The 13,889-nt window shown below is 36.2% G+C and overlaps 1 protein-coding gene across 1 annotated transcript in view; it reads left to right on the top strand.

The window, feature by feature from the left end:
- The window catches only part of MDGA2 (MAM domain containing glycosylphosphatidylinositol anchor 2), a 914,699-nt gene that overhangs the window by 812,445 nt on the left and 88,365 nt on the right, over window positions 1–13,889 (top strand). The window contains exon 10 of the mRNA XM_027553676.1: window positions 1,280–1,428. Coding sequence (XP_027409477.1) covers window positions 1,280–1,428 — 149 coding nt within the window. The remainder of the gene's footprint in view (window positions 1–1,279; window positions 1,429–13,889) is intronic.

Raw genomic sequence — 13,889 nt, 5'->3', positions numbered from 1 at the left:
TTTGGCGATTAAAAGAAAAACCTGAGATGGTTTATGTAGGTTATATACACTATGTGTACCTCATGTATGGGGACTTCCCTGGTGGTTCAGTGGTAAAGAATCCACAGGAATCTGCAATGCAGGAGATGCAGGTTCAGTCCCTGGGTTGGGATGATCCCATGGAGGAGGGTGTGGCAACCCACTCCAGTGTTCTTGCCTGGAGAAATTCATGGGCCAGAGGATCCTGGCTCCTGTTAGGCTACAGCCCCTAGAGTCTCAAAGAGTCAGATACGACTGAAGCGACTGAGCACAGACACACCTCACATATCCTTAAAATCTTAAAAAAAAAAAAAAAAAACTTTTTGTTATTGATCAAAGTTCTTGCATTGTTAAGGTTTTGTTTGGTTAGTTTCAATTTACTGACCGAAGACATGGATAATATAAACACAGATTGTCATATTCACTGATTTTTTTTTGGCAGAGTTATCATTCACTTGCTGATAAAGTTTTTGGCTGTTCTGTGATGACCTAAATGGGAAAGAAATCCAAAAAAGAGGGGATATATGTATACGTTTAGTTGTTTCACTTTGCTGTACAGAAGAAACTAACACAGCATTTTGAAGTAACTATGCTCCAATGAAAATATTTAAACATATATAAATTTGGCAAGATTATATTTCCAAACCTGGCCCTTCATACATTTTAGTCCAATGTAGCTCACTTGATGATTCCATTTAGATCATTCAAATTGTTCAAAAATAATTTCCTGACCCCTCAAATTTGATCCTCCTATAGCTTTTCATGTCAGTTGATGGAAATTCGATTCTTCTGGTTGCTTACACCAAAAAACTTGTAGTCATTCTTGGGTCTTCTCTTCCTATCACACTGTTTATCAAACGCACCAGGAAATCATCTTGCATCTGTTCTCAAATTCTCCATAAATTAATTTAATCATATGACTTTTTAAATATAAAAATTACTTATGGAACATGAAGTAGAAAGTAATAAAAGGTACAAAAAGAGTAATTAGGTTTGACTGTAATATACATTTAAATTTCAGGTCTCTTTCTGTTTCTAGGAAAGGCCTATGCTCCAGAATTCTATTATGATACCTACAATCCTGTGTAATTTCAGGTCTCTTTCTGTTTCTAGGGAAGGCCTATGCTCCAGAATTCTATTATGATACCTACAATCCTGTGTAATTTCAGGTCTCTTTCTGTTTCTAGGGAAGGCCTATGCTCCAGAATTCTATTATGATACCTACAATCCTGTGTAATTTCAGGTCTCTTTCTGTTTCTAGGGAAGGCCTATGCTCCAGAATTCTATTACGATACCTACAATCCTGTGTGGCAGAACAGACACCGTGTGTACTCCTACAGTCTACAGTGGACTCAAATGAATCCTGATGCAGTGGATCGGATTGTTGCATACCGGTTGGGTATTAGGCAGGTGAGGAATTTAATTATCTTCTTTTGTGCTTATGTGATTCTCTTTGAAGCTCTTGTTATGATGATGTGTTGATATAAATTTTAATCATTTTTCAATGAATTTCAGGCCATATTTTTTCTAAATCAAAGATAACAGTACACTACCAAGAACTGTTTCAAATTATTTACAAATCTTTGAAATTAATTTATGCATTTTTACTATGATGTGAGACATACTAAAGTGAGCTTTCTGGAATACTTCATCATTTAGATACGCTATAGAAATTACATGGTATAATTTCTATGAAAGAAACTTATTTAACATGTGCTTACATTTACCTGCACTGAGTAATTCTTTGTCTCATTTCCTAGAAATCCTACATATTTTTATTCTCAGGGATTCAAAGTATATCTGATTTTTAAAAGCTAATTTAATGTATCTGAAGAATAGAAATATTTTGGTAAAATGAGAAAAAAACAATGAAGTAAGGTGTTTTCCTAACGTAGCTGAAGATTATAGAGTCTGTAAAAATATCATAGCTTTTTCAAATGAACCAATGTTAAATTCAGTTATCCTTTGCTGCTATAAATGATATTTTTTTAAAATTTAAATGTAGGTATTTTCATTATTTCCTGTTATATAGTAAGTTATCTGGAAAGATTGTTTCAACATAACAAACATTTTTGAAAATTTATTTGACTATCATATAAGCTGTTAGCTTTCTTGTACATCTTTGTTTTATGCAGAGATTTGTAAAATGTGTTTTCCACTTTCATAGCTAAATCATACAATAGCATTTTGAGTTTCAAAAGTAGAAAACATTGAATTTGCTTAGAGAAAGATTGATCCATCACCACCAATCCATTCAGTCTCACAATCATAAAACTATTGTTTGTTTTAATCTTGTTAACAAAGTTATAATAAAAGACTATGCAAGATATATCATTAAAATTAAGATACATTTTAAGTTAAATATTCTTATCCTTCTTGTCTAAGTATTCACAGATCACAGGCGTGGTAGGCAGGAATTGTTCATTTGGAAATTTTCTCTATTACCCTTATTTATTTTGGTCCCTAAGTAAATACCGAATACATGTCAAAATTGTTCTATAATACTTATTAGAATTTAATGGTAATTTTTTCTTGATAGGAAGGATAGAAACGAAAAAGTTCAGCAGCCCTTTCTCCCCCGGTTTATTGGCTTATCTTTTTATTTTTCTTTCTCAACACAGTTAATGGTTTTAGGTCTTTTGTATTTAGAGCATCCTAGCACATTCTTGACTTTAGATACCTCACATTCCTTTCCAAGTCTTTACCCAATGATTTGGGCAATCATATTCATCTTTTATTACATGTTTTTAAAAAACAAAGGACCCCAGGTGGCGCTAGTGGTAACCTGCCTGCCAGCGCAGGAGACATAAGAGACGCAGGTTCCATCCCTGGTTCAGGAAGATACCTTGGTGGAGGGCATGGCAATCCACTCCAGTACTCTTGCCTGGAGAATAACACAGACAGATAAGCCAGGTGGGCTACAGTCTGTAGGGTCGCAAAGAGTCAGACATGCCTGAAGAGACTTAACACAACACACAATGCCAAACTGCAATGTAAAAATGAATCATTTTATTTAGGTGTCTTTTCCTTTTTTCTGGTTATAGGTTGTTCTCCAACATTTGAGTCAGAATTTCATCTTTAATTTCTCACTTTCTTCCTTCGTTATATTTTCTTAAAGTGTCTGGGTAACTGCCCTTTGCTTCCTGTATGCTGAAAAGCTGTCTGGTTACATCTGCAGAATTAATTTACCCAACCCTACTTATCATTCTCTTCTTTTATTCTAAAAGTATTAAAACTTTCATTCCCAAAGTGTCTATTATGTATGCAAATCACCTTCTCTATAAATCATATTTGACAGAAGAGTTACCAGCTAAGTCCTCCCCTCAAATGGAGAGATTTTAAACTTCCTCCTAAGAGGGATCCAACTATTTAAAGCCTTCCTTCTTGTCCATATCTTGTACTCATTATTAATACACTATCTTCTGTAATATTTTTTCCTGGGATTGCCATTCTATTTTCCAAAGATTTCTCTTTTTTAAAAATTTTCCTTTCCTGACATGAACATCTCTAAATCCCTGTCTTTGCTTCCTGATCATAAAACTAGTATATAACTCCCTGATATGTGGTGACACACACTTCCCAGTCACTGTGTTCATCCTTGTGAACAAATTAGTTAGGTAATTTCCCCCCATTCTGCTACACTAGAATGCATTATATTTGCATGCATGTAGTGTATAAATTTCTCCTTACTGAGTTTTGCTGAAATTATGAATTTCTTGAACACCTAGCTTCCAATTCTAGCCAATCTAGCCTTGTCATTTTGAGCTATATAACCTTGAGTACTATTCAGTATTTCTAAACATACTGAAGCCTTGACTCCTACCTGGGAAGTCAAAGATAATAATACCTGTCAGGTAATTGGAGTGTGGAGTAAAATATATTCCCCACTTGTACCACAGGCCAGGTTCCCTTATGCAAGGTACTCCTTACACAAACATCTGTGATAATTCTTAAACTCATCTTCCTGGGATGTGTTAACAGTTTTTGTTTGTTTTTTTTTTAAGTGCATTTTAAGAGTTTAACATATGTACTATTTTTATTTCAGCTTTAATTCAGAACACTGTATATCCTGGATCTAAGTAGTATTCCAAGCCATGATTTTCACAAAATAATTTCTAGCCACTTTTTTTCACTTGTCTTATTTTTATTTCAAAACTAGTGTCTTCTCTAATATCCATTTTACTGATTCACATTTTTCTATTCCACTATCAGTCTTATTTTAAAGCTTTCTTGATCGGATCAGTAAGCCTGATGCTACTAGTATTCTTTCCAAGTTTGTGAGATTCATGCTATCCACCAGAGGAAGACATATTTCCAGTGTTACAAACCATGGTTCAAAAAACAATCCTTTTTCTTACAGTTTCTGAAGCTAGCTCTTTACTTGCCTTAGCATTATTTTCTGGTTTTCTTTGTTGTTAGGATTTTCTTTTATATTTATAAAAGAGTATTATTTTTTCCTAGGATGCTTTGTTTTTGTTATACTCTATTTTAATTGGTAATTTACCCAGGCACTATATCTTGCCATGGAAGAAAAACTTTGATTTGTCTTTTGGGGATGTTTCAATAAAGAATAATGGCCTTCCACTGTCCTGCCAATGTGAAAGAAAGGAAATGTTTGTAGATATATTATAAGAACAGAAAGATCAAATATAAACACTACTCTTTTTCCATATTCCACTCCCATATTCTTTACATTTAACCCTTTCATGAAAAATCTTAACATGCAAAAATGGCCTCAGTAGACATCATTTCTTTTGAAGATCCTCTTGCACACCAAAGTTGAGGACCATAGGGCAGAAGCATTCTAGGTACAATGAAATTGATATAATTTTTAAGAATATTCTCTGTTTAATAATAGGAAACAAAGTCATTAAGTAAAATCATTTTTCTATATTATCATAGAAAATTTAGATTCCTACTTCCTCAAGTATGCACATTTAGATATTAACATTATTTTAAGACACAATCAAATACTAGCATTTAACATAATCCTTTTTTAATTCTGATCTGATGATTATTGTAGTGGAGATTTTATATGACATGAATATGGCCTTTTCATGTCCCAGACTTAGAATTTTGAATCAATGAGCTTCTGAATGTAACCAACGTAACTTGGATGATGTTTAAAGGTGTTAGGAATGTAGCAAATTTTATATTTCTACAAAATAAATTTTAAATTTAAGCAACATAAATTGTTAAAAAGGATTTCTTCTCTAATAATTAGTATTTATGTCTTTGACTATGACTATTTTTTTAACGGATTATTAATTTATATTACATACTTTATGATTTTAAAATCATTATTTTACTCTATTTTTATTTTGAGCCTATATATATAAATAATTTCTTTTATCCATAAATTATCTATATTATCTAATGAAAAGTACTTTCCTTTTTAATATCAAGCATGACTTTAATTATACAACACATTTTTGATTTGCTGAGGCATGAAAAGTAAATTTGACCCTTAAAGACTCATGGTAAATTCAGTTCAAAAGAGCCCACCTTTTCTTTAATCCACAAACTGTTAGAAACTTATTTATTCTTAAATTAAGATTATAAAATCAGTACTGTATCATTAAACTCCTTGCTGGGTGGGTTTGGTAATTATACCCAGCATTCCTCCAAATTTTTGGTAAAATTAGCTGACTCTTTTGATTAAATTGTATGGTCTTTATTTAAATATAATGAGAAAAGTTATTTTAGAATTTGATTATTGGCTTATATACTTTTCATAAATGTTGCTGCAGTCTATAAAAAAGCACTAGAATTCTGAAATCACTGCTTTAAAAAACTTAAAAATAGAACAGATATTTCATGTGAAGTTAAAAAATTAATGTATGGAAAAAATTTTTCTAAAAATCTTAATGTCCTTAAATTGTACTTTTTAAGCTCAGCTAAGAAATTGTTTAATCTCTGTAGACAGCTACTAGCTTCCCAACTATTTACTTCATTTGTTGCTTAACAGGAAAGAGAAAAAAAAGTTATTTGAGTGTCTGCTTTTTTAGTATCTAAAGAATTAAGAAACAAGCAAAACTGTTTCTCGGAGAAGGCAATGGCAATCCACTCCAGTACTCTTGCCTGGAAGATCCCATGGATGGAGGAGCCTGGTGGGCTGCAGTCCATGGGGTCGCAAAAAGTCGGACGCGACTAAGCAACTTCACTTTGACTTTTCACTTTCATGCATTGGAGAAGGAAATGGCAACCCACTCCAGTGTTCTTGCCTGGAGAATCCCAGGGACGGGGGAGCCAGGTGGGCTGCCGTCCATGGGGTCGCGTAGAGTCGGACACGACTGAAGGGACTTAGCCGCAGCAGCAGCAACATATACACTTGCAGAAGGTAGTGGCAACCCACTCCACTACTCTTGCCTGGGAAATCCCATGGACGGAGGAGCCTGGTGGGCTACAGTCCATGGGGTCGCAAGGAGTCAGACACGACTGAACGACTTCACTTTCACTTTTCACTTTCATGCACTGGAGAAGGGAATGGCAACCTGCTCCAGAATTCTTGCCTGGAGAATCCCAGGGACGGAGGAGCCTGGTGGGCTGCCGTCTATGGGGTTGCACAGAGTCAGACGACATGACTGACACGACCTAGCAGCAGCAGCAACATATACAGTACAGGTTCTAACAATGAAGGATTTTAGACTTTTATATAGTTTTCTTTTTATACTCTGTCTTAGAGACCCACAGTGAATGTGATTTTTTGACTCTCATCTTTGGAATAGGGGATATTTAATTGAATAAAATACTTCAATTCACCCTGTTCCTATCTTACTAAACCTTGACACTAAAATACTTAGAGTTATCATATTCACATTCTTATCCAGTCAGTCAACAAAACTCTTACTAAATTAATCATCTCATAAATACTGGCTTCCTTGGTGGCTCAGATGGTAAATAATCTGTCTGCAATGCAGGAGATCCCCAGGTTTGGTCCCTGGGTCAGGAAGATCCCCTAGATAAGGAAATGACAACCCACTCCAGTATTCTTTGGAATGCTATGGACAGAGGAGCCTGCCAGGCTGCAGTTCACGGGCTCAAAAAGTTGGACATGTCTGAGCACACACACATATTAAGTTCCAACAAGAGATGCATTATCTAGTTATGCCTGGATTGATGCATTTCCAAATCCAGTGATTATTAAAATATTGTGCTCAATCCACTATTAAGTTTCAAGATTTACTCCATAGACTGAGAACTAATCCAAATGGCAAGCAAATATTTTCTTAATTCTTCTGGGCAAGATATACTCAGTTCCTTTTGACTTCCATTAGAATATATTTCTAAGACATTTTTTTAAATAACAAACATATTAATGAGATATTAAAAGTTACTTTATTATGGTATGTGCAACCTAAACTTTGTATTTGGTAATTCTGATGACTAATTCAGTGCTTTACATAGGAGTATGACTACCTGAAAATACAACTTCTCAGTGAACATTCCCTCAAATTTCAAGAATGAGTCTCAGACTTATCTTGAATTGATAACTATTTCCTATTGCTTCCTTTCATTTTAAAATATAAATTACTATTTTTTTAGCTTTATCATTTTCAGTTGTATTTCTTTAGGTTTCTTAAGTTGTTTTAAAATGTGGAGTCATACTTATTTTTACACTATTTCTTTTTTTTTTTAACTTATTTATTTATTTTACTTGGAGGCTGATTACTTTACAATATTGTGGTGGTTTTTGCCATATATTTACATGAACCAGCCATGGGTGTATATGTGTCCCCTATCTCAAACCCCCCACCTGCATTCCTCCCCATCCCTTCCCTCTGGGTTGTCCCAGTGCACCAGCTTTGAGTGCCCTGATTCATGCATCAAACTTGGACTGGTCATCTATTTAATATATGGTAATATACATGTTTCAGTGCTATTCTCTCAAATCATCCCACCCTCATCTTCTCCCACAGAGTCCACAAGTCTGTTCTTTATATTTGTGTCTCTTTTGCTTTTAAGTTTAATAAGGCTCCATTTGTTTATTTTTGCTTTTATATCCATTACTCTGGGAGGTGGGTCATAGAGGATCTTGCTGTGATTTATGCCAAAGAGTGTTTTGCCTATGTTTTCCTCTAGGAGTTTTCTAGTTTCTAGTCTTACACTTAGATCTTTAATCCACTTTGAGTTTATTTTTGTGTATGGTGTTAGAAAGTATTCTAGTTTCATTCTTTTACAAGTGGTTGACCAATTTTCCAAGCAGCACTTGTTAAAGAGATTGTCTTTTCTCCATTGTATATTTTTGCCTCCTTTGTCAAAGATAAAGTGCTCATAGGTGCATGGATTTATCTCTGGGCTTTCTATTTTGTTCCATTGATCTATATTTCTGTCTTTGTGCCAGTTCCATACTGTCTTGATAACTGTAGCTTTGTAGTATAGTCTGAAGTCAGGCAGGTTGATTCCTCCAGTTCCATTCTTCTTTCTCAAGATTTCTCTGGCTATTCGAGGTTTTTTGTATTTCCATACAAATTGTGAAATTATTTGTTCTAGTTCTGTGAAAAATACTATTGGTAGCTTGATAGGAATTGCTTTGAATCTATAGATGGTTTGGGGTAGTATACTCATTTTCACTATAATGATTCTTCCAATCCATGACATGGTATATTTCTTCTACACTATTTCTATACCAGAAATGTGTCTTCTTTTCAGCAGTTAAAATATTTCAACTGCTATATCTGAAACAATTTTACCTTCAAATGATAAATGTTGAATGTGACAATTATCAATAAAATTACATCAAATTACTGCTGCATGCTTGCTTGATTATGGATTGCTGTTTTGTTTTTGGTTTTTTTTTCCCCCAAATTTCTGTTCTGTTTTAAAAAGTTCAAACAAGAAATGCAAAATATAACAAAGTGCTTCAGTTGCTTTGCATGTGCTATTGCTTCAGTCATGTCTGACTCTTTGTGACCCTATGGACCTTAGCTCACAGATTCTTTACCACTGAGTCACCAGGGAAGCCCCTCCTCAGCTTTTAATTTTATAAGTTGTTCAATTACGGTATGATCATATCTTTTTAAATTTTTTAATGATAAATGGAAATAGAATAATTAGATTCAAAAGAATAAAAATGTAAATTAGGAAAATATTTATAATATTAAATATCAAAACATTTTGTAAAATAGGTATTATCACTCTTGTTTAGGTACAGAACTAATCTTACAGAAGTTAAGATGTAGTTCTTGTCTTCAGAGAGTTTAAAACATACGAGAAGAGGGACTTCCCTGGTGGTCCACTATTTAAGACTTCATCTTTCAATGAAGGAAGTCTAGGTTCAATTCTTGGTCTGGGAGCTAAGATCCCACATGTCTCACAGCCAAAAAACCAAAACATAAAATAGAACCAATATTGTAACAGATTCAACAGATACTTCTGAAAAGTGGTCCACGTCAAAAAACAAGAAAAACAAACAAACATAAGAGGAGATAGTCAACCAAGTAGATATAGGCATGCTCAGTCGCTTCAGTCATGTCTGCCTCTTTGTGATGCTGTGGACTGTGGCCCACCAGGCTCCTCAGTCTCTGGGATTCTCCAGGCAAGAATACTAGAGTGGGTTGCCATGCCCTCCTCCAGGGGATCTTCCCAACCCAGGGATCGAATCCAGGTTTCCTGCATTGGCAGGTGAACTCTTTACCACTGAACCACAGGGAAAGCCCAACCAAGTAGATATCAAACTACAATATAGTTTGATAAGTATGATAATAAGTGTGGTTGTAAGGTATTACTAGAAAACATTGGAGGGAAACCTAAGTTAACTTTGGGATGTGAGCAATGCTAAATGAAAGAAATACTAGCAAACTGATACCAGAAGGTTGAAGAGAAGTTACACATATCAGGGGACTTGGAGAAATTAACAGGTGCCTGGGTACAAAGCCAGATGGATAAATTTGGAGAAGTGAAAATAATACAGTATATCTAGACCTTTCCTGATAGTTCAAGAGAGAAGGAAGAGACAAAGTGGTGATACAAGGGACTGAGATCATGGGGGGCCATATGAACTGGTCCAAAGAAATTGGACGTTACATTGAGAGAAGTGGGGAGACACATGAAGAGCCAAAACAGAGGAGTCAAGTAATCACTATCACGGTACAAAATAGGGGACACCATAGAGTAAAAGCTGTTGTTTTACTTCAAGTGAAAATTAACAACCTGAATCAGTGCTGCTGCATTGGCAATTGAAGACAGATTCATATGGCAATATGAGAAGGATTTGATGATTAAGTGTAGGTTGCAGAAAAGAAGAGAACATGAAGGCAGAGATGAAGAAACTATTCACTACCTAAGTGCTTGTCTTTAGAAAATCTTAGGTTAAAACATGGTAATATTTGTTTTCTTATTTTTATATGTTAAGAAAATATTATTGAATATGATTGTTTATACTGAAAGAAAAATGAGCTGTTACTGAAATGAATATTAGGCATATATTTAATGAAATATTTTCAAGGAAGTATAAAATGATGAAATTTAAAAACATAAAATCTGAAGAAAGTTTCATCTTATAATGTAAAATAAAGAACCAATATATCTATGCAATATTTTTTAATGTTTTAAATATACTTAGCTTAAATTTATTCTAAAAGATATGTGTCTTAATAAAATGACATAAAAAATTGATAGAAAGTGTTCTTGTATTTACTTAGTTGCTTCTTTGCTTAGAGATACTAAATTCAAACATATGCAATAAGGTCCCTGCATATGAACCTTAAAGTAACAAACTTTCAAAGATGCAAATGTGCATCATGTATCCAACCTAGAGACCAAGGAGTCATAGAAACTTTCAAAAAATATGTCATGCTTTTCATCAGGCAGTAAAGGCAAGTGACAAATCAGGAACAACTTTGTGGCACTTTTGGAAGGACTGTAACATCTACAAGGCCACAGAAACACGTTGATTTTGCTTGGTATAAGTTACAGCCATCACCATGAAAGGATTTGGAAGAATCTTTTCCCACAGTTTGTTCACTGTTTTTGTGGATTTGAGAAGGTGGTTGAGGAGTCTTCAACAGCTCAGTGACCCTCAGGGAGAACCTGGACCTAGGTTTGCAAAAGGATGACTTCACTGAACTCCATGCTGTGCCACTGGAAGAGCTTACAGATGAAGACCAGATGGAAGTGGAGGCCTACCAGGGTCCAGCCCAGGCAGGATTCAGGGGTTTCAAAGGGGAGACGGCTTCAGCGATCAGGATATGATAGAATTAAAGATATAAAGAGTGGTTAAATAAGGATAGCTCAGTGAGAAAATTCAGTGGAGAAAAGAGGCTGAATAACTTGGTTTACGTGGAAAGCTAATAAAATTCTAAGATAAGGAATTTGCATCACCTACATAGGCTGCAGGCATCCTCCCGTTCTCCCGAAGGAGAGGAGACACTAAGGCCTCCCCAGTCAGATCTTAGAAGCCCAGGCAAAATTAGTAGGCTTGATGAGCCTCCACAGTCCAGATGGGAATTCAGCCAGAAGGTGAGAGAAAGAACGACATGGGGAGACCAAGCTTCGGTGAACAAGGCCTGCACTTTATTTTCCAAAGTATTTTTTATACCTTAAGTTGTGCATAGAGGATAATGGGGGAAGGGGTAGAGTCATGCAGTAAGCCAGGCTTTCTTCCTGCAAACTTATCATATGCAAAAGTTTAGGTGATTTACATTATCTTCTGGCCAGGATGCCTGTTAACATTTTATGACCCTTCCTTCAGAAAACTTGTTTTTCTCTAAAGGTGATTATTCTAAAGTCAGGCGCCACCCTCCAAAAGCATTAGATAAAGTTGCATTCCTATAGGGTAAAGGTGTGGTGGGCTATAACAAGAAAAGAATTAACTCAAGGGTCCAAGGTTACAAACATTAAAGCTACTACTTATATTCCTATACACCAATTATATTAATCAATACACTGCCAGGGACAAAGTAGGTAAGGGATATGGAAACTTAGCAACAAACATTGGCCCAACAAGTGAAAAACCCTTCACCAATATAATTTCTAATCAATCTTTTAATTGCTCAAAAGAATCTGTATTTAGACAGTTTAGAACATCTCATGTCTCTCACAGTTGGGAGGCTGTGAACAATCACATGTGGCCGGAAGAACCTGTTTAGGCAGGCTAGAGGACTTCCAAAGGAGTTTGTAGGTTGAAACACTCTTGTCACGCCCAGGAACTTTATTAACTGGAGCTATAAGTTAACTTTTTCAGAGAGAGGTGGTGGGGGACAGCCCCCCATAAAGTCAGAGGTGTAGGTGAGAGCACAAAGCAGCAAAGTAGACAGACTCTGGTTTTGGGGGTAGAGAATTTCCAGGGGGACTCCTGAGGCTCCATCCCGCCTTTGCGTATGCCGAGCCTCCTTCCTCATGACCTTTGCCACAGGCGGAGTTCCTCACGCTGGCTCCCGGCAGAGGCCGAGAGACAGGACAAAGAAAAAAGGAAGAAGAAGTAACTGAAGAAGTGAAGAGATTCATGATTCATGAAATGGCAAAGGGATTTTCTTTATTTGAGGAAGCACTGTTAATTTTTGAGGCATAGGACCAGAACATAGAATGCTACACAAAGGTTGTAGCTCAGAATGCAATCCAGTGCTATGATGTCATTCTATGATGAGAAAAAAAGAGCTCCTATCCAGACGTCACTGTGGTTTTTTTTTCAAGAGGGTAGCTAGAACTGAATCCAGCAAGGAACCAGAACCTGTGTCATCAAGGTGAAGAGGAATGAAATTGCAGCTTGCCCTCCATCTCCTCTAGCTGATGATCCTTCAGCTCAATCATCTTCCATCCCTCTCCCTTGTCCAGTTAGAAGCTCTTCTTAACTGTGCACTTGATGCCAGCCCCCGTATGCCAGTTATTGTACTGTACTGTAAGCTAAAAATGTTTTGTTTTTGTTTTTATGCATTATTTGTGTGAAAAATGCTATCTACCTATTGCATTATGGTACTACATAGCCAATTGTGTTAATTGGGTACCTAGGTCAACTTTTTTGGACTTACAAATAAGTTGCACTTTCAAACGTGCCCTCGGAACAGAACTCATTCACATGTACGGGACTTACTGTATGTTTTTATAAGGTGCTGCAATAAAGGGTCCTAACTTTAACAAACCAAGTCTAGAAGATTTTTTGATAAGAATAGTTTCACTTAACACATGATTTTGTGGGTTTTTTCCCCCATTATGTTATCTCCTCTGTACTTGTATTATCCTTTCCTTGTGTGCATGCACATGAACCTATGCTGAGTTGCTTCAGTCATGTCTGACTCTTTGCTACCCTGTGGACTATAGCCTGTCAGCCTTCTCTGTCCATGGGTTTCCCCAGGCAGGAATACTAGAGTGGGTTGCCATGCCCTCTTCCAGGGGATCTTCATGACCTATGGGTCACTCTTTCCTTAGGTGTCCTGCTGCTGCTAAGTAGCTTCAGTCATATCCAACTCTGTGCGACCCCACAGACGGCAGCCCACCAGGCTCCACTGTCCCTGGGATTTTCCAGGCAAGAACACTGGAGTGGGTTGCCATTTTCTTCTCCAGTGCATGAAAGTGAAAAATGAAAGTGAAGTCGCTCAGTCGTGTCTGACTCTTAGCAACCCCATGGATTGCAGCCTACCAGGTTCCTCTGTCCATGGGATTTTCCAGGCAAGAGTATCTAGTATCCCACAAATATTGGTATACTAGGTTAAGTACTTCTATATTTTGATACAAAACAATCATTACAATATCAGTTGTTTTTTGGAGAGAGCATGCTGAAAATATACACCAGGTTTTAAAATCCTGCCTGAAAGGAGCACATATCACTTCTGTTCAAATATCCTTGTCCAAAGTAAGCCCTATGACATGATCTGAGGCCAAACAAGGCAAACAAGTATTATCTTTATGTACTGCAAGGAATATAAGGATCAAGT

The sequence above is a fragment of the Bos indicus x Bos taurus genome, chromosome 10 (assembly GCF_003369695.1).
Source record: "Bos indicus x Bos taurus breed Angus x Brahman F1 hybrid chromosome 10, Bos_hybrid_MaternalHap_v2.0, whole genome shotgun sequence".
NCBI lineage: Eukaryota > Metazoa > Chordata > Mammalia > Artiodactyla > Bovidae > Bos > Bos indicus x Bos taurus.
The sequence above is the reverse complement of the archived record's forward strand: the minus strand, read 5'-3'. Positions and strand labels throughout refer to the sequence as shown.